General features: G+C 43.0%; 2 protein-coding genes and 1 pseudogene across 2 annotated transcripts in view; 2 read left to right on the top strand and 1 right to left on the bottom strand.

Annotated features, from left to right (window-relative positions):
- The window catches only part of LOC118093577 (cytochrome P450 2J5-like), a 159105-nt gene extending 155173 nt beyond the window's left edge, over positions 1–3932 (top strand). The window contains exon 17 of the mRNA XM_060274317.1: positions 3170–3932. Coding sequence (XP_060130300.1) covers positions 3170–3357 — 188 coding nt within the window. The 3' untranslated portion in view covers positions 3358–3932. The remainder of the gene's footprint in view (positions 1–3169) is intronic.
- A 2770-nt stretch (positions 3933–6702) lies between these two features.
- The window catches only part of LOC132592142 (cytochrome P450 2J4-like), a 96437-nt pseudogene continuing 82725 nt past the window's right edge, over positions 6703–20414 (bottom strand).
- LOC118094000 (cytochrome P450 2J4-like) overlaps positions 13305–20414 on the top strand; it is a 68518-nt gene continuing 61408 nt past the window's right edge. The window contains exon 1 of the mRNA XM_060274313.1: positions 13305–14249. Coding sequence (XP_060130296.1) covers positions 14082–14249 — 168 coding nt within the window. The 5' untranslated portion in view covers positions 13305–14081. The remainder of the gene's footprint in view (positions 14250–20414) is intronic.

Below are 20414 nucleotides of genomic sequence, written 5' to 3'. Positions count from 1 at the left end.
TCTTTCTGGTCATGGAATCTCCCAATCAATTCGGCAAGTTCCATAAATCAGTCCAATTTCAGTCTGGATTTACCTGTACACAAAACAGCAACTTTTCCTTTTCACTCCACTCCCATTCTGAAATGTTTTAAAACCCAAAATTCCTTCTTCTCCCCCTGCTGCCCCCCAAATATCACCAAATCTTTAAATGGCCAACCTCTAACCCTGACATTTTCAGCTTCCCTCTCTATTCTCTGTCCCAAAAATAATTCTTCTCTCTTTTGTGTGAAAGCGATATTCCTTAGTGCTTCTTGCATGCTTTTTCCTAGATCTCGACCTTTTCTTTCTTTATAGGTTTTCAGTTTTTCACCAACCAATAAATCCTCAGTTTTCTCTCCTTTTCCCTCTTTTCAGGGATTTCCTCTTGTTTTTTCTCATCCTCAATAAGTTGCTTAATCTTTTTAATCTGAAATAATTTGCTTTCACCTCACTTTTAAATTCTGACAGCAACATCATAACTGTCTCTTGAAAACCAGGTGTTGTTTTGTCTGTTGGCATTTCTCCATCTTCAAGGACACAGCAGAGTTTGAAAAACAGTAAATGGTGTAGTCTGTATCTCCGGACTTGAAAATCGAAATTTACATACAATTTGACAACATAATATCATTCTAAGTTCATACTTGGTTAATTAAGTTTCACAAACAGTTCCAAAAGAAAGTAAATTGCAATTCCTGGTGTTAACAGTCAAATTTATTTCTATTCCTTCCACCACAATGACTTCAAAGCCTCCAGATACAAAACAAATTCCTTACTGATGACATCATTATGGTGTTTCACCGTATTGACCGGGGTGCCTCCTCCAGAATGAAAAGTGGCCTTTCTCAGTCCATATTTCAGAACTTCTCAGGGGTTTTTGATAAATAACACTCCCCCCCCCTTACCCTGCTTCTGGGGGGGGGAGTTTAAGTTCAATCTTTGGAAGTTTAGATGTCACAGAATATTTTCCCGGCTTTGGGGGAACATAACTGCTTTCCAAATCAATCAGTGGTAAGGGACCGACTTCCTTTTTTGAATCCCGTTCCCGTGGCCCGATTTCCCCAATTTTAGCCAATAAAGCAAATACTCATGGCACAATCCTTAATTTAGCAATAACTTTGGAAGAATTGACCACTAATGCCTCTCAAGCCCGCAACTTTGTGCCATCAAAGGAAACCTTGCATCCAATGCACCATAACTCCGACCCCCTCGCTCTCGGGGCTTAAAAACTGAGCTTTCCGGGGAGGGGGGAGTTTGCTTTCTGGCACCCGCCAGATCCTATGCCCCCAAAACGCTTGATTTGGGGTTCTTCTGGGGGACCGCTGCGCTGTAGCGGATTTCCCCTGCCTTTGATGCACCAAGGTCCCCTCAGCCAAAGGATCCTCCGCATAAGATGACTGTGCGATCAACTGGAAGTACGTAAGTTAAGGGGATCTCTGGGTTGGTGTCTTGGGACCAGAGCTGTAGCTAGGTGATCTTGCTGCCCCTGACAGAACTGTCCATATTGCACCCCTTAGCCATGGACAAATTAGCCCTTGTTTCCGCCTCTCCTCCACCACCCCCATTCAATTCCTCACACACTTCACCTTGTATTGAATTCTTTCACAGAAAATTTATTATGTCTTAATAAAAGTTTTCAGCAAAGCAATTGACATTTATATGGCAGTTGACAGTTTGACTATGACTATGACTGGGGTTCCGAATGGTCCGTTCCAGCTTAGGCGGGAAAGCGAATGTGCTGTCCGAGGGAGCCGCACTGTGCTCCATTCCCCTCTGTTCCCGCTGTGGCGCCGGGCTGCAGCATCCAGATGCTGCTGCTGCTACTGCTAAGGAAAGAGAAGGCGACATTTTGTGCCCACCCCCCGGCCTGCGCCCCTGGTGGGGACCCATCTCACCACCCCCTCGCTATGGCTCTGCTTGGGACCTACACATGCACATACAACTATGGGGCCTCCATCACTTACCATCTGGATCTCCATACATTTTCCACCTGTCCCTGAGAGAGGCATCACTGCCAGAACCAGGATACTGCTGTTCCCTGTCTCACACCACCACTGCAAGCCATCCAACTTCTTTTCAGGCAGCAATGCTAGTTCCTACCAAGGAGAAGTAAACCTGGCAGGACAGTTTGCTCCATGGTCTTAACCCCTTTCTGCATTGCTGATTTGGGCAGTTGAGCAAAGTTTTCCTTTCATTTCTTAAAATCAAGTTTTATTTAAAGTTTTATACGTGAGACACAATAAAAACCATGCTAATCTAAAAGGGAAAATAAAAAAAAGATTAGGAAAGGAAGAAAAGAAAGAAGAGAAGAGAAGAGAAGGAAATTACAAAGTCCTGTTTCAAAATTAAATCTTCAGCCCTGTTTAGGGAAGCTTTTAATGTTTAATAGATTATTACATTTTAATGTTCTGTTCTGTTCTGTTCTTTTGGAAGCTGCACAGAGTGGCTGGGGAAACTCAGCCAGATGGGCGGGGTATAAGTAAGTAAGTAAGTAAACAAACAAACAAACAAACAAACAAATATTATTATCCAGTGTGGTGTAGTGCTTAAGAGTGGTAGACTCGTAATCTGGGGAACCGGGTTCACGTTCCCCACATGCAGCTGCTGGCTGACCTTGGGCTAGTCACACTTATTTGAAGTCTCTCAGCCCCACTCACCTCACAGAGTGTTTGTTGTGGAGGAGGAAGGGAAAGGAGAATGTTATCCGCTTTGAGACTCCTTCGGGTAGTGATAATCGGGATATCAAATCCAAGCTCTTATTATTATTATTACCCTTATTCTGCACACAGAGAAGTGAACCCTCCCAGTTCTCACTTGGGAGCTAGACCCTCTTACCCCAGCTTCTAGCCCTGGACAATCCTCTCTGCCCTGCTCCTCACACAGGACCCTTCATCTTCAATCCATCCTCTTCCTGAATGTATCTTCCTTGATATGAGATAGGGAACAAATTACAGAACAAAACATAGGTATAAAAAGAAGACAGAAAGATTAGCACTGACTAGGCTAGGAAATTGACAGCAGCCTTGATGTTTTCCCTATCCTAACTATGTCTAGTTTGCCAAAGTGTTATGTAGAATGTTTATAGCTACAAAGCAGTGAATACGGGAAAATAAATAATTGCTCACTTGCTGCCTTCTTCTTGTCTACTCCTCAGGGGCTCGTGTTTGTTTGGGAATGCAGCTGGCAAAGATCGAAATATTCATCTTCCTGACCAGCCTGCTGAGGGCATACAGCTTCCAGCTGCCAGAAGGAACCAAAAAACTCAATAAAGAGGCTATAATAGGGGCTTCAACACATCCCTATCCTTATAAACTCTGTGCAGTTCCCCGTTGCAACACATAAAAAATAGGAAAATATCAGGGGCTGCACCCCTCCTTCCACCACTCAGCGACCCCTTGACCACTCCTGACACATGAACCCTCTAGAATATTCCCTTCCCTTCCCATCTCATCCCATGCAACTACTGAGGTCTCTTTTCTGAAGCCACTTCTCTCTTATCTTCTGCAGCTCTGCTTTGCATCCATTTTCCCCTTCACCCCATCTCCTCCTCTTCTTCAGGCCGTTTCATGCCCCTGCTTTCATCTTCATCCCTATCCCCATGCCTCCTTACTACCTCCTCTTTGGCACCTTTATTTGCATCCCCATTATTACCCTTGCTCCCTTTTCCCCTCCCCCTCCCCCTTATTTTTGTCAAATCTCCCTTACACACACATTCCCACACCTCCTTCTCTCTCCCTCTTCTGCAGCCCCCTTACAGCACACACCCCATGCTGAGATATGTTATTGTTTCTTCAAGATGAGTAGACTCCTAAGAACAAGGCTATCAGCTTCTCCAGTTGAAGAAGGTTAAGTTTCTTTGATGGATACTGTACATGTATGCTTGTTAATAAAATAACTCTTCTAAATCAGTACATCGAACCCAGAACTTCATGTTGAGAACAACACATGGTATCAGGAGTCAAATAGGTTGTGTGGAGGCACTCTGGAATATTTGAAGGTTTCGCATCCCTTATCACAATTAAGGAATGAAAGGGGGGGGAGTTTAAAAGAGACATTCCCCTGATTTCCGCTATCCTATCCTTCATAGATAACTGTGGCTTTAAGAATAATGGAGGGATGGAGGAACACTGAGCAATTGGTGTGTGTGTGTGTGTGTGTGTGTGTGTGTGTGTGTATCATATTTTAATAAGGAGAAACATCAGAGATGGGTACAGAAGCAACCACCCAAAAGCTAACATAACAGAAGAATGAAATGGAAAGTAGAATTAAAGAGGAGAAAGAGTCTTTGGAGAACAATATGGATGATGGATTGCCAGAACAGAAGGATGAAATGGTGGAGTTGGAGGCAACAGATGGTGTAATGAGGAAGTCCTTCACAAAAGGTGACTAGAGGATTGGAACAGCCAAATGGTGGTGTTGTGATGTTGGAGGAGTGGAAGGAAGCCATGGATGAAAACATGAAGAGACATCCTAAGTTGGCAGAGATAGAGTTGGGAGAGAAAGGAGTCTGTGCACAACTTGGAGTGAATTTAGATAGGAAAGCTATCAAACCTCTGGAACTTTTCTTGGCAAAAGAATGGAAGAAGTGTAAACGAAAGGGCTATTGTTTTTTCCACAACCAAGATGGAAAATCACAGCAAATGCAACAGGTTCAGGTTGTGCCCTCCAGAGGAGGAGAAAACAAGCTTGCTCCCTCTCCCAAGGGATATTTCAAGGTGGCTCTCATATCTCCTCCCAGTCTCTTCTTCTCCAGGATAAGGCTGGGCAGATATTTCTATCTTGGCCTGCGACCCTTTAAGCAGAAATGCTAGAAATTGGCCCTGAAATTTTAAGCATGCAAAGTATGCCTCTTTCCTTATGCCCCGCTCCAAATCAGTATATCATTTTAAACATATTCAATTGGATCGGTGGGAGGGAAGAGTGAATTTAGAGCATAGCTGCCAAGTCTCCTGTTTTCCCCGGGAAACCCCCGTTTTTAAAGCCGTTTCCCACTGTCATCCCGAATGGGGAAATATCCCGTAATTTATTTTTTTTGCAAACAGAGCCAGGAAGTGCGCGCGCGAGTATCACTCTTTACTTTTTCCTATCTCTATGGACACGCAAACAGAGCCAGAAAGTGTGTGCGCAAGTATCACTCTTTACTTTTCCTATCTCTATGGACATGCCTCTGTGTGTGGCGATTCTTGCGTTTGTCCTCCCTCCGTCGGGTTGGCTCGGCTCTTAACACGTTGGGGGGGGGGGGGTTGGAGCGCGGTGACCAACCAGGGAGCCCCTGCAGGTCAATGTGATGCGCCAGTGCCGCCCCGGGAAGACCGAGCAGCCCAGGACCAGGAAGAGTGTGTGGTCCTGGGAAGGAGAAGGAAGAGGAGGAAAGAAAGAGAAGAAAGAGGGGCTCCTGGGAAGGAGAAGAAAGAGGAGTCTTTGTTCCTTTTGTCGCTGCTGCAAGGCTGTCATGGATGCTCGGGCAGGCAGCCGAGCACGATCTGGGCATCAGCTGGGCATCAGCCAGGTAAAGGGAGCGCAGTGCGATCGCTGGGGGGAGGGGGCTGTAGATAGAATTATTTTTTTTAGGAAAATGAAGTTGTAATGTTATGCTTTAAAAAACACACACACACACATTGAGTTTAGAAACTATATTGCCTGGGAAGTGTAAATAATATGATCATGATTACCTGACAGTGTGGCACTTTTAGAATTTACTATATGTTGTCATTAAAAAGTCAGTTTCAAAATACATATTAAGAAGTAAAGTACAACCATCAAATACGGTAAGGCTAAAATGCCCCCCCCCCAGCCTTACTCATAGCAAAATCACCCAAAACTTCATCAAAATTTGTTTGTGTTTATGTTTGTCACTTTCAATGTACAGAATGCTCAGTGTGGACAACCTCTCTTGAGATATTGTGACCCTTAATTCATTTTTAATTCTTTTGAGTCTTGAAAAACTCCACTCTTCTGAGCTGTTAGTGACTGTAAGTCTAAGAAATAGCTGCTGCAAGAGGGCTTCCACATTAGGAAAGGCCATCTGATTTTTTTCCTTGTCTATAATCTGATGAAGGTCTGTATGAGACAGAGAGTGCTCTGCTTTAAGCCTATGGCTTTGTCTCACATACAGGTGAAAGTGCAAAAGTTCATCAATAAGTTTTGGGTCAATAACTTCTGGGTATGCTTCCATCAACAGTTCAACACCTTGCTGAATTTCTTACTTAGATGCTGTCAAATTAGGAAACATGGCAAACAATTGTGCAATATCACTGTACGCATTACTTCTTCTTTATAAATTGGCTTCAAGTGCATCTTATATAAGAATAAAGAATTTTATCCTAAACCTATCTCTTGAAGAAGGTGCAGCTAAGGCATCAGGTGCACTTCTGTCATTTCTTTGCCGTTCTCTCACTCTTCGTCTCCTTGTTTTGTAGTTGACATTTGGCAAGGTGGCTTTTGCTTGTTTCTCAAGCTCATCAAAATTATCTCCAATTTTCCTTTAAAAAATCGTCTCTTGTGTTGTTGGAAGAGAATGTTTGTGATGACCAGCTTGTTCTCTTGACAGAACTCTATTAGCCTTTGCCCTGCTTCATTTTGAACTCCAAGGCCAAACTTGCCAGTTGTTCCTTTTATCTCTTGATTCCCTACTTTAGCATTCCAGTCCCCTGTAATGAGAAGAACATCCTTCTTTGGTGTCATTTCTAGAAGGTGTTGTAAGTCTTCATAGAATTGGTCGATTTCACTTTCTTCAGCACCGGTAGTTGGTGCATAAACTTGGATTACCGTGATGTTAAAAGGTCTGCCTTGGATTCGTATCGAGATCATTCTGTCATTTTTGAGATTGCATCCCATTACAGCTTTTGCCACTCTTTTGTTGACTATGAGGACCACTCCATTTCTTCTACGGGATTCTTGCCCACAGTGGTAGATATGATAGTCATCCCAACTGAATTCACCCATTCCCTTCCATTTTAGTTCACTGATGCCCAGGATGTCAATATTTATTCTTGCCATCTCATTTTTGACCACATCCAGCTTACCATTATTCATGGTTCTTACATTCCAGGTTCCTATGCAATATTTTTCTTTACAGCATCAGACTTTCCTTTCACTTCCAGGCATATCCGCAACTGAGCGACCTTTCGGCTTTGGCCCAGCCGCTTCATCAGCTCTGAATCTACTTGTACTTGTCCTCCGCTCTTCCTCAGTAGCATGTTGGACGCCTTCCGACCTGAGGGGCTCATCTTCCAGCGTCATAACTTTTATATGCCTGTTGTCTTTGTCCATGGAGTTTTCTTGGCAGGGATACTGGAGTGGCTTGCCAGTTCTTTCTCCAAGTGGATCACATTTAGTCAAAACTCCCCACTATGACCTGTCCATCTTGGGTGGCCCTGCATGGCATAGCTCATAGCTTCTCTGAGTTATTCAAGCCCCTTCGCCACGACAAGGCATTGATCCATGAAGGGGCTCCACTCCTTTAAGCTCACATTTCCAAGCCATTTGTATAGATGCTTATGAATGGATGTCAACCCCCTTTAACAACTAAAATGACTATGAGAAATATTTGGTGGGAACTCTATGCCATTTTCAACTGAGATTCAGAAAAAAAGATACTGATTAGTAGTCACTTATAACACGAAATATAATGATTCCTTGGATGAGCAGCATTCAGTTTCAATCAGATACTTACTTTCTCCATCTGAAATAGATAGAAATCAATGAAATCCTGTGGCTCATGCAGAGACTGATTCTCCTTATGCTTCTCTATCTCCTTCTTTGCAAATGAAATCACCATCTCTCTGTAGGAAAAGGCCTTTTGTGGGGCCCTGGGAGATGTTTCATGAGCCATGGGAGCATTTCATAAAGCTAAAGGAAAGAGAGCAGAAATGCTGTCATTACCATGAGGAAGCTTGGTCACACTGTTTGTGCTTTGGATTAGCACTTAAATACATGATCTGCATTCTTCTTCAGGACTAGCATATTAGTTTGAGTCTCCCTAAGAAGAAGGAAGGTGTCTGTAGCTTCGCTGGAATCCCACAATGATTGGATTCTGTGAATTATCCCTAGCTGAAAATGTGGAAGAAAACTATGGCTCAAAATATTTTCCAGCTCCCAGGCATCATTCCAAAACTGGGCACAATTGCAGGACCCCTCCTGGAACAGGTTAGTGGCCTTTTCTGGTAGGTGAAGAATAGGGATGGGGGGGAACTCAAGTTAGCTTGCATTTAAAAGCAAATTTACCTAATACACAAATTGAAAGACAGCGTTCGTTCAAAATGTACATTTCTCCTATTTTTTTTTATTAAATCCTTCAGTTTGCCAATCAAGTAATTTTGATATTTCATCACAAAAAACAAAACCTTGAGAAAGGGTGTTTTTTCTCCTTTGTTTTTTCATTAATGATCAGTTACTTACATTTTCTGAATACATAGCTAGAAAATAAAACTTGGACTAATATTTTATTTATTTATTTATTTAAATAATCTTTATTAAGATGAAAACATAAAATACATATAAATTATTACAACACTATATACACAAATTTGACAAAACCATAATATACCATTACCATCTTATGATACAATAATGTTTTTAAAAATGAAAGTTCTTATCTTTAAACTAAATCAAATCAAATCAAATAACTAATACATCTCTCCTTTTTGATACTTCCACTTATCTGCACCTCGGTTTTCATAATTTCAATATTTTTCCTACTGCTCCCTTTCAATGCTCTGCATATTCTATATTTTCAATTTTAATAATCCGAATTTCTTGATTTCAATTTTTTCAATTATCAATTATTTATTTTCAGTGCCGGTCATTAGAAATGAATCCAAGATTTTCTTGTTGGGCATTGTTGCTTCATATAGTTTCCAAATTTTACCCAATTTTGTTCGAAATTCTGTTTGTTACCTCCTCTTATTATATTAGTCAATCTCGCCAAATCTAGAAATCCAAATAGTTTTTCTTGCCATTCATTCAACTTCAGTACCCCTTCCTTTTTCCAATACTTCGCTATCAATATGCATGCCGCTGCTGTGGCATACATAATTATTTGATCTTGTTTTTGGATTTCTTTTTCTACCATCCCCAATAGGAGATTTTCCGGGTTTTTCTTTAGATTAATTTTGACTATTTTTTTTATTTCCTCTACAATTATATTCCAAAATGGTTTAATTTTTTCACACTGCCACCACATGTGTAGGAAGGTTCCTATTTGCTTTTGGCACCACCAGCATATATTGTTCTTTGTTTTATATATTTTCTTAATCTTGACCGGTGTCATGTACTGTCAGGGTTGAGACAGACGAGGAGGAGTGGTGGCTAGCTCCCCCTGAGAAGCCCCCACAGAGGAATCTGAGGAATTCACACCTGGGGAAGACTGGTGGCAGCACTCAGAAGAAGAGCAATCTGACAGGGAGGAGGGAAGATCAGAACTGCAGCAACAAGTCGATCCAGAACCAGGCCCCAGTCAGGCAGGTTATCAGATGGCCCCTTCCCCCCCCCCCTTCTCTGCAAAGGAACGCAGAGCTGAAAAACGCCGGCTGGAATTAGAAACAGCTGCAGCTCATAAAAAGCGGGGGAGGGAACCTGGTACTTAAGTGAGAGGTTGACTGGCCACTCCTCAGCGTCTGCAACGTCGTACTGAAGAGCTAGTTGCCTCGCTCATCTTGTCCTTGGTTCCTGTAATCTTGATCTGGCTTTCCTGACCCCGGCTTTTGGACTTCTGGCTTGAACTGACTTTGGCTACTCTTGACTCCACGTAAGACTTCTGGCTTCCCTGACCCCGGCTTTTGGACTTCTGGCTTTAACTGACCTTGGCTACTCTTGACTCCCACGTAACTGTCTGACTTCAACTGGCTCTGACCGGACTGTTGACCTTGGCTTATCCGACTTATCGACTTGGCTTATCCGACTTGGCTTATCTGCTGCTCTTCAGTGTGCCTACTTGCTGGCACCCTAACAGATTGCAGACACTCTTAAACCCCTTGCTCTGTGAGTATGACAGAACTAGGGGCTGTTGGTGGGGCTCCTGCAGACCCTTCTCCCTCTCCACAAGCGCAGATAGACCAGTTGCAGCAGACTGTACAGCAATTGCTGCAAGCCAATCTGCTGCTTCGGGGACATGTGGAACAGTTAACTATTGCTGTGAACACCCAGCAAGCGCAGCAGGGTACAGCAGGAGTCCCACCTCCTCGGCCACCCCCTGTGTTGCCACCTGCAAAGTTCAAGGGGGACAGGCAAGAATTCCCAGCTTTTAAGGCCCAGGCCAAGATGTACATTCGAGTGAGGGAAGCAGAATTTGGTTCCCCTGAGGCCAAAGTAGCCTTCCTGATCAGCTTGTTGGAAGGAAATGCCAGGCGTTGGGTGACGCCTATGCTGGTGGGCAATCGCCCTCACCTAAGAGACTATGACCGCTTTCTGGAGGACATGACAAATATGTTTGAGGACAGGCAGAGGAAAGCAGCCAACACCCGGAAGCTCTTGCAGCTCCAGCAGGGTGATGGGTCTCTAATGGACTATGTTACAGAATTTTGCTTACTATCTCAGGAACTAGGATGGAACGAGGAGGCCCTGTTAGCGCACTTTAAGGCGGGGCTCCAGGACGACATACTGGATGAGATGGCCAGGGTCGGACCCCCTAGTTCTCTGGATGCCACCATTCAGCTCAGTGCCCAAATCGATGAACGCCTGCAGGGAAGGAGGCGGGAAAGGCGGGTGGCACGCAGACCAACAGAGAAGGGGGAACCTCTTCCACTCATTTCTATCCACCCTGCGAGAGCAAGTCTTCTCGACCAGCCAGCGGAGGAGCCCATGCAGCTTGGGGGAGTGCGGGGGCCGCTAAACCGAACTGAGAAGGAGCGGCGATGCCAGGAGCGACTTTGCTTGTACTGTGGCAAGGGGGGGCACGTTGCTCACAATTGTCCGGCAAAGGGCATTGCCAGGCCTTGCCCAGTAGCCAGTGTCTTACGAAGAAGACAATTTCCAGTAACATTAGCTTTTGCCATGACAATTAACAAATCTCAGGGGCAAACCTTGGAAAAAGTAGGAATTTACTTGCCCGAACCAGTATTCAGCCATGGTCAGTTATATGTTGCATTATCAAGAGTACGTTTTAATAATGTCATGGTGAAGGTCGTAGAAGGTCCTAACCAAGGCAAACTGTTGGAAAACTGACAGAATATTCACAAGGAATGTTGTCTATAAAGAAATTTTATAGAAATTTAACATAACCCCCCACCCCCCCAAAAAAAACAAAACCAAAAATTAAAAAAACTACTGATTTTGCTTATTTACAATTGTTTGAAAAGGTTTGCACTTAAGCAACATTTACCGTACCTTAATTGTTTTTGTTTATTACATTAAAAAAAAAATTCTTCAAATTATTATTTAACAATTCTAAAAAATAAATACGATAAGATACAAATCAACTGCATGGTTGTCCCCTTTTTTATGCACTATAACAAGTCTGTTCTTACAAATGTTTCACCACATATGTTCTAACAGGCTTAATGATACTAGTAATAATAATAATATATTATTTATACCCCGCCCATCTGGCTGGGTTTCCAACAGAAAAATGAAATAAAATAATCTATTAAACATTAAAAGCCTCTCTAAACAGGGCTGCCTTCAGATGTCTTCTAAAAATCTGGTAGCTGTTTTTCTCTTTGACATCTAATGGGATAGGGCGGGCGCCACTACCGAGAAGGCCCTCTGCCTGGTTCCCTGCAACTTGGCTTCTCCTCCTCCTACTCGTGATCACTGAGATCAGTTGTCCCAGTGCATCCCCCCTGTGGAATCTGCCCCAGCCATTTTGTTGGCTGGGACCCACTCCCCAGCAGCTCTGACCATAGCTGCCAACTTTCGGATTTGAAAATAAGGGATCAGCAGCCTCACCTGTCCTGGGGACAGTCTACGGTATATCTAACAATCCAAGATAGCAGCGGGAAACGGCGCTGGAATAAGGGAATTTCCAGCAAAAAAAGGGAAAGTTGACAGCTGTGTCTTAGATTAAGGGAGTTTCCCGCAAAAAAAGGGAGGGTTGGCAGCTATGGCTCTGACCCCTCCCCTTAAAATCAAATTTAAAACCAATACAGAAAACAACCAAACAAACAAAACAGTAAACAATAGAAACCAAAAACAATAAAAGTTACAAACACATCAAAATTACAAACAGAGCAGCAGCGGCACTGTTTCAGGCCTCCTAGGAGCCTTAAAGCTGTGGTGGAGTATGGGGCCCGCCCCCAGGCCAAAGGTGGACAGTGGGCTTCAGGGGGAGCAGTTCTTCCAGGACTCACAGGCAGAGCAGCAGCAGCAATGTTCCAGGCCTCCCAGGAGCCTCAAAAGCTGTGATAGAGTATGGGGCCCGCCCCCAGGCGCAAGGTGGACAGTGGGCTTCAGGGGGAGCAGTCCTCCCAAACTCTCCTGGCAGAGCAGCAGTAGCCTAACAGCTACCCATGCTGCCATTATCCTACTTTGTATAGTTTTGTACTTTCAGTATTAATCAGAATCTTGCCCCTTTATACTAGTTTTAATGTCATTATGTGTGTTGTTTATAGCTGCTGGTTGAAAGGCAACTTCAAAGCACATTGTGTAGCACAAGAAGCTGAATTAATAAAACAGCTTATTACAATATGCTCTTGATCTTGTCTTCCTTCTGTTCTATTGCATATTGCCACATGGCCACATGGCCTAGTATGCTGTGTACTTCTCCCGTTCCAACAGATGGAAGGGCAACAAGTTGAATTGGCAATGAAGCAGGAGCACATCTGCCTTTCCCAGCAGCAGCTCATGTGTAACTAGAGAAGACGAGACAAACAGAACAGTCACCTTTCCACTGCCCCCTCTGCAAGCATTTACTCTTTGTAAGACCATAGTTTATTTTATTTGTTTATTAAATACAATTATGAGCCTTTTCTCAGCGAAAACTCTTCAAAAAATACAAAATCACTCAACTATCATATATGAGCCTATTAACTTTGAAAACATTGGAATTGGTAATAATCTCTAGCCAGTTATAGGTAGGTAGCCGTATTGGTCGGCTGTTGTTGTTTAGTCGTTTAGTCGTGTCCGACTCTTCTGCCGTAGTCGAAACAAAATAAAAAAAATCCTTCCAGTAGCACCTTAGAGACCAACTAAGTTTGTCATTGGTATGAGCTTTTGTGTGCATGCACACTTCTTCAGATACCTGTGCGTTGCTGAAAAGCGTTGCCATCTCAGAACAAACAATATTTACTGAAGTTCATGCCTTTGCATGTAAGAGCTACTTTGTCTCTCTAAAGCAAAGAATTACAAGATGATGCAGAATTTGTCTTAGTTTATTACATGGGTATTTCTATAAAATAGGCCAGCTTTGTTGCTTTACACAATGCCTACCAGAACCTCACTTTCTATTCCCATTTATAATTCAGAAATTTCATCACTGCTTCATGCAAAAGTTTTGGCTGTCCCATATAGAATTTACATCAGGTGGTCCCAGAATTTCCTTCACTTTACAATATCAGCTAAAAGTGAGATTTCCCAAATATTTGTGTCACAGAATAAGTCTTAAGATAGCCTGGATTCTAACTGCAATTCATATAAATCAGGCATGTCCAACAGGTAGATCCCCTGCTGAACCTGGTTGATCGCGGGATGAATCAAAGTGGGCAATGAATGTCCGTATCCTCCTCAAAAGTCTGGTCCGTCCACCCCTAGATAAGCTCGACAACTCTGGGCAATCCTACCCGTCCACCCACCCCACGCATGCTCCTCCTCCCTTCAATGATAATGGGTAGATCACTGCCAGTTTTTTTATACTGGGAGTAGATCACGGTCTCTTGGGAGTTCGATGTGCCTGATATAAATCACACTCACTTCCTCTCATTTGCGTGACCTGTATAACAAGAATGATGATATTACATGACTTGAAATCACATTCCAAGGCTACTTACATATGGTGTCACACCCCTTGTTGCTTATTTGTTTTTTAATAACTGAGCATATATAAACAGAGAGTACTGCTAATTTCTCTGAGGAAAGTAAAAGCCCTTAGAGAAAGTGAGGCAACCTAAGGAGAAAGAGACAGCAAGAGAAGGATGGAGATATGGACATTTTTTATTGCTCTGCTGGTGGTTCTACTGATTTTGCACTACCTGAAACAGCTTTGGTCACGCAGGCATTACCCTCCAGGACCTCTCCAGCTTCCTCTCGTGGGAGCCATGTGGCTGTTTGGATTCAAGATTCATGAAAATACTTTTGTTCAGGTACTTATTGCTAAGTGATAATTCAGTCTGATGTCAGCAATTGTTTTCTCTATTTCCCCCAATACTTGGGATATGTAAGCTTAAACAATAGCATGGGTTAAAATGGTAATTGCCATAAGCCTCCATTTTCAGAAGCTGTGTACAATACAAATAATAGTAACAATGTAAATAATATTATAAATAATATTGAAAAGCACAAAACCATATAACAGTTGAAAATAAGCATTAAGAATTACTGATCAAAATATTTATTGTATACTATTAAACTGGGGAAGGAGGAGAGAACACCCTCAAAAGAAGAATGGTTTATGAATATCTTGGAATATTGATAAAATATACAAATTTAGAATCTTTTAAAGATGACTGGAAACCCTTTCCAGTCTATATAAAAAGTTATTTCCCATATGCAAAGACCACAGTGGGGTTTGAAGTGTAAGAAAACAGCAGAATATATTAAGAAACATTATTATTACAAAAAACAAACAAAACAAAAAAGACTGGCCACATAGGTACTCAGCATTCATTCATGGCAGCCTCTCAACAGGTACTAACCTGCATGTGCTATTGAATTTTCTTAACCCTGGGAGATTTTTAATCTTTTCCACTCAAACCAGAAGCACTTATAAAAAAACAAATTATAAACTATTGGCAGGGGGTTGGACTGGATGGCCCTTGTGGTCTCTTCCAACTCTATGATTCTATGTTGCCTTGTGTTTTCCCCTGATTTCACATAGCTACCCATGCTGCCATTATCCTACTGGCTTATACAGTCGTACCTCGGGTTACGACCACCTCGGTTTGCGAACAGTTCGGGTTACAAACTGCGCACCCCCGGAAGTGTTTTCGCCGCGTGTGTGTGCGTGTGCGCAGAAGCAAAATGGCGGCACCCATCGCGTTCGGGTTACGAACTATTCGGGTTACGAACTGCGATCCGGAACGGATCACGTTCGTAACCCGAGGTGTTGTTGTTGTTTAGTCGTTTAGTCGTGTCCGACTCTTCGTGACCCCATGGACCATAGCACGCCAGGCACTCCTGTCTTCCACTGCCTCCCGCAGTTTGGTCAAACTCATGTTCGTAGCTTCGAGAACACTGTCCAACCATCTCGTCCTCTGTCGTCCCCTTCTCCTTGTGCCCTCCATCTTTCCCAACATCAAGGTCTTTTCCAAGGATTCTTCTCTTCTCATGAGGTGGCCAAAGTATTGGAGCCTCAGCTTCACGATCTGTCCTTCCAGTGAGCACTCAGGGCTGATTTCCTGAAGAATGGATAGGTTTGATCTTCTTGCAGTCCATGGGACTCTCAAGAGTCTCCTCCAGCACCATAATTCAAAAGCATCAATTCTTTGGCGATCAGCCTTCTTTATGGTCCAGCTCTCACTTGCATACATCACTACTGGGAAAACCATAGCTTTAACTATACGGACCTTTGTAGGCAAGGTGATGTCTCTGCTTTTTAAGATGCTGTCTAGGTTTGTCATTGCTTTTCTCCCAAGAAGCAGGCGTCTTTTAATTTCGTGACTGCTGTCACCATCTGCAGTGATCAAGGAGCCCAAGAAAGTAAAATCTCTCACTGCCTCCATTTCTTCCCCTTCTATTTGCCAGGAGGTGATGGGACCAGTGGCCATGATCTTGGTTTTTTTGATGTTGAGCTTCAGACCATATTTTGCGCTCTCCTCTTTCACCCTTGTTAAAAGGTTCTTTAATTCCTCCTCACTTTCTGCCATCAAGGTTGTGTCATCTGCATATCTGAGGTTGTTGATATTTCTTCCGGCAATCTTAATTCCGGCTTGGGATTCATCTAGTCCAGCCTTTCGCATGATGAATTCTGCATATAAGTTAAATAAGCAGGGAGACACTATACAACCTTGCCGTACTCCTTTCCCAATTTTGAACCAATCAGTTGTTCCATATCCAGTTCTAACTGTAGCTTCTTGTCCCACATAGAGATTTCTTAGGAGACAGATGAGGTGATCAGGCACTCCCATTTCTTTAAGAACTTGCCATAGTTTGCTGTGGTCGACACAGTCAAAGGCTTTTGCATAGTCAATGAAGCAGAAGTAGACGTTTTTCTGGAACTCTCTAGCTTTCTCCATAATCCAGCGCATGTTTGCTATTTGGTCTCTGGTTCCTCTGCCCTTTCGAAATCCAGCTTGCACTTCTGGGAGTTCTCGGTCCACATACTGCCTAAGCCTGCCTCGTAGAATTTTAAGCATAACCTTGCTAGCGTGTGAAATGAGCGCAATTGTGCAGTAGTTGGAGCATTCTTTGGCACTGCCCTTCTTTGGAATTGGGATGTAGACTGATCTTCTCCAATCCTCTGGCCATTGCTGAGTTTTCCAAACTTGCTGGCATATTGGGTGTAGCACCTTAACAGCATCATCTTTTAAAATTTTAAATAGTTCAGCTGGAATATCATCACTTCCACTGGCCTTGTTATTAGCAATGCTTTCCAAGGCCCATTTGACTTCACTCTCCAAGATGTCTGGCTCAAGGTCAGCAACCACACTACCTGAGGTGTACGAGACCTCCATATCTTTCTGGTATAATTCCTCTGTGTATTCTTGCCACTCTGGGTATAATTCCTCTGTGTATTCTGGGTATAATTCCTCTGTGTATTCTTGCCACTCTGGGTATAATTCCTCTGTGTATTCTTGCCACCTCTTCTTGATGTCTTCTGCTTCTGTTAGGTCCTTACCACTTTTGTCCTTTATTATGGTAATCTTTGTACGAAATAAAATAAAAAAATTCCTTCAGTAGCACCTTAAAGACCAACTAAGTTTATATTTTGGTATGAGCTTTCGTGTGCATGCACACTTCTTCAGATACACCAGGTGTATCTGAAGAAGTGTGCATGCACACGAAAGCTCATACCAAAATATAAACTTAGTTGGTCTTTAAGGTGCTACTGAAGGAATTTTTTTATTTTGCTTCGACTCAGACCAACACGGCTACCTACCTGTAATTTGTACGAAATGTTCCTTTCATATCTCCAATTTTCTTGAACAGATCTCTGGTTTTCCCCATTCTATTGTTTTCCTCTATTTCTTTGCATTGCTCATTTAAGAAGACCCTCTTGTCTCTCCTTGCTGTTTTTTGGAAATCTGCATTCAGTTTCCTGTATCTTTCCCTATCTCCCTTGCATTTTGCTTGCCTCCTCTCCTCCGCTATTTGTAAGGCCTCGTTGGACAGCCATTTTGCTTTCTTGCATTTCCTTTTCCTTGGGATGGTTTTCGTTGCTGCCTCCTGTATAATGTTACGAGCCTCCATCCATAGTTCTTCAGGCACTCTGTCCACCAGATCTAAATCCTTAAACCTGTTCCTCACTTCCACTGTGTATTCATAAGGGATTTGATTTAGATTGTATCTTACTGAACCAGTGGTTTTTCCTACTTTCTTCAGTTTAAGCTGGAGTTTTGCTATAAGAAGCTGATGATCTGAGTTACAGTCAACTCCAGGCCTTGTTTTTGCTGACTGTATAGAGCTTCTCCATCTTTGGCTGCAGAGAATATAATCAATCTGATTTCGATGCTGCCCATTTGGTGATATCCATGTGTAGAGTCGTCTCTTGTGTTGTTGGAAGAGAGTGTTTGTGATGACCAGCTTGTTCTCTTGACAGAACTCTATTAGCCTTTGCCCTGCTTCATTTTGAACTCCAAGGCCAAACTTGCCAGTTGTTCCTTTTATCTCTTGATTCCCTACTTTAGCATTCCAATCCCCTGTAATGAGAAGAACATCCTTCTTTGGTGTCATTTCTAGAAGGTGTTGTAAGTCTTCGTAGAACTGGTCAATTTCACTTTCTTCAGCACCGGTAGTTGGTGCATAAACTTGGATTACTGTGATGTTAAAAGGTCTGCCTTGCATTCGTATCGAGATCATTCTGTCATTTTTGAGATTGCATCCCATTACAGCTTTTGCCACTCTTTTGTTGACTATGAGGGCCACTCCATTTCTTCTACGGGATTCTTGCCCACAGTAGTAGATATGATAGTCACCCGAACTGAATTCACCTATTCCCTTCCATTTTAGTTCACTGATGCCCAGGATGTCAATATTTATTCTTGCCATCTCATTTTTCACCACATCCAGCTTACCAGGGTTCATGGTTCTTACATTCCAGGTTCCTATGCAGTATTTTTCTTTACAGCATCGGACTTTCCTTTCGCTTCCAGGCATATCCGCAACTGAGCGACCTTTCGGCTTTGGCCCAACCGCTTCATCAGCTCTGAATCTACTTGTACTTGTCCTCCGCTCTTTCTCAGTAGCATGTTGGACGCCTTCCGACCTGAGGGGCTCATCTTCCAGCGTCATAACTTTTATATGCCTGTTGTCTTTGTCCATAGAGTTTTCTTGGCAGGGATACTGGAGTGGCTTGCCAATTCCTTCTCCAGGTGGATCACGTTTGGTCAGAACATAACTTCTCTAAGTTATTTAAGCCCCTTCGCCACGACAAGGCAGTGATCCATGAAGGGGACCCGAGGTATTACTGTATACTAATATTCCTTCAAGTCTCTCTATGTTCAGAGTATTTTAGAACCAGCATTATGTAAGTTTGTTGCATTTTACTATTGAAAGTGTCCTTTGACACACCCTAAGACAATCAATTGATCCTAGCCCTTTAAGAAATGCTGCTCCACTCAGTATATAAGCCAAGAATCAGAAACACCCTCCAGCAGTCTGAACAATGGTGTTACAACATCACAACTGTGGGAATGTTCAGGAATGTGGATGAGGAGATATTGCTTAATATATTCTATCCCCGCTTGCGCTAGCAAGCACCAAACTTTAGCAGAGTAAAAACATTCCCCTTTTTGCAAAATGCACAGCAGAAAAGCGTTTGCGCAGGCTTGATTTAAGCCTATAATAAAATTAAGTGTATTTTCCTGGTATTTCCCCCTTTTCCCTCTTAAAAGAAAAGACACGACACAATGATCTTAAAAGTATAAGAGATGTTTACTTACAAGCATCCCAAGGTACAGCACACTCAAGAGGTAAAAGGCAATATATACATTGTAAGAAGTGAGACTCCATCTCATCTCTCTCTCTAGGCTGGAGGCCTTGAGAGAGAGACTCACTAAGATGTTGCTTCTTAGATGTGTGTAGTCCAAGAGGTCTGGTCCAAGAGAAGAGAAATGGCTGTTTCCTTCAGAATTTATCTATCGCTTTTCCCATCTAATTAGCATGTGAAGGAACAGGAAACTAGGCTTAGTCGTGTGTTCCTACTCAGTCCTCCAAGTGGACTATCTAGGGATTGTTGTGACTTGACTGCACTTAACCCTTTGCATCCCACAACAACTAGGAGAGCTTTTACAGCCCTTTATTTAATCTTTTTCTAAGAGCAATGATATTCATTAGTTGAATTGTCCCATAGGTTAGCTAACCTTTAGTTTAAACAACTATAGTCTTATCTTGGGGAAGTTTTTCCCTGACTGCTATGTAATTTTCAATTCTTTTCAGAGTTTACAGCTCCTCTTTAGCTTTTGATTATAAGGAACGCTCTTAAAACTTGCCCTGTGCTCTCTCTCTAATGCCCTGTTCTGTGTCAAATGAACCACAAGATGCCTGGGGTTGTTTTGTTGTTGTTCACTCTTTAATGTAAAGTTTTGATGGTACTTTAACCAATAAAACACACACTTTTATGAACAAAACACAACAGCAACTGTCACTCCCTACCATACTACAACGGGGGCTACCCATCGAACAAGGTGAGTGGGGGCTCCTGCAGTCTCCCTGAGTGTAAGCAGTGGAGGGAGATGTGGGCCTAATCGCCACCCCCACCCCATGCTACCCCAAGAGAAAGGGCAGGCAAATGACAGGCGCAGAAACTCCCATCACCTCTGTGCATTTGGTTGCCCTCCAGGCGGCGCAATGGGGAAGCCTGGGCCCTCTGCGCCTGTTAGGGAAAATTGCTCAGCCACTCAGCTCGTCAGGCACGGACCTGCGGTTCACTGCGGACGTAAAGGAAGGAGTCCAGCCACAAGTGTCATACCTACATGCATCATCATTACATGGTGAAATGTCAGAAAAGGGGACGGTACAGAGTACATTTGCATAGAGGTAAACAGGATTAACATAAGATAACGACACAAAATGATCCAGGGTATTGATAGGCAAGTACAGGTAAGTATTTGGGTGGGGACCCTTGAGTACCCAGTGGAAGAAGACAATAG

Source organism: Zootoca vivipara, chromosome 5 (assembly GCF_963506605.1).
Source record: "Zootoca vivipara chromosome 5, rZooViv1.1, whole genome shotgun sequence".
Taxonomy (NCBI): domain Eukaryota; kingdom Metazoa; phylum Chordata; class Lepidosauria; order Squamata; family Lacertidae; genus Zootoca; species Zootoca vivipara.
The sequence above is the reverse complement of the archived record's forward strand: the minus strand, read 5'-3'. Positions and strand labels throughout refer to the sequence as shown.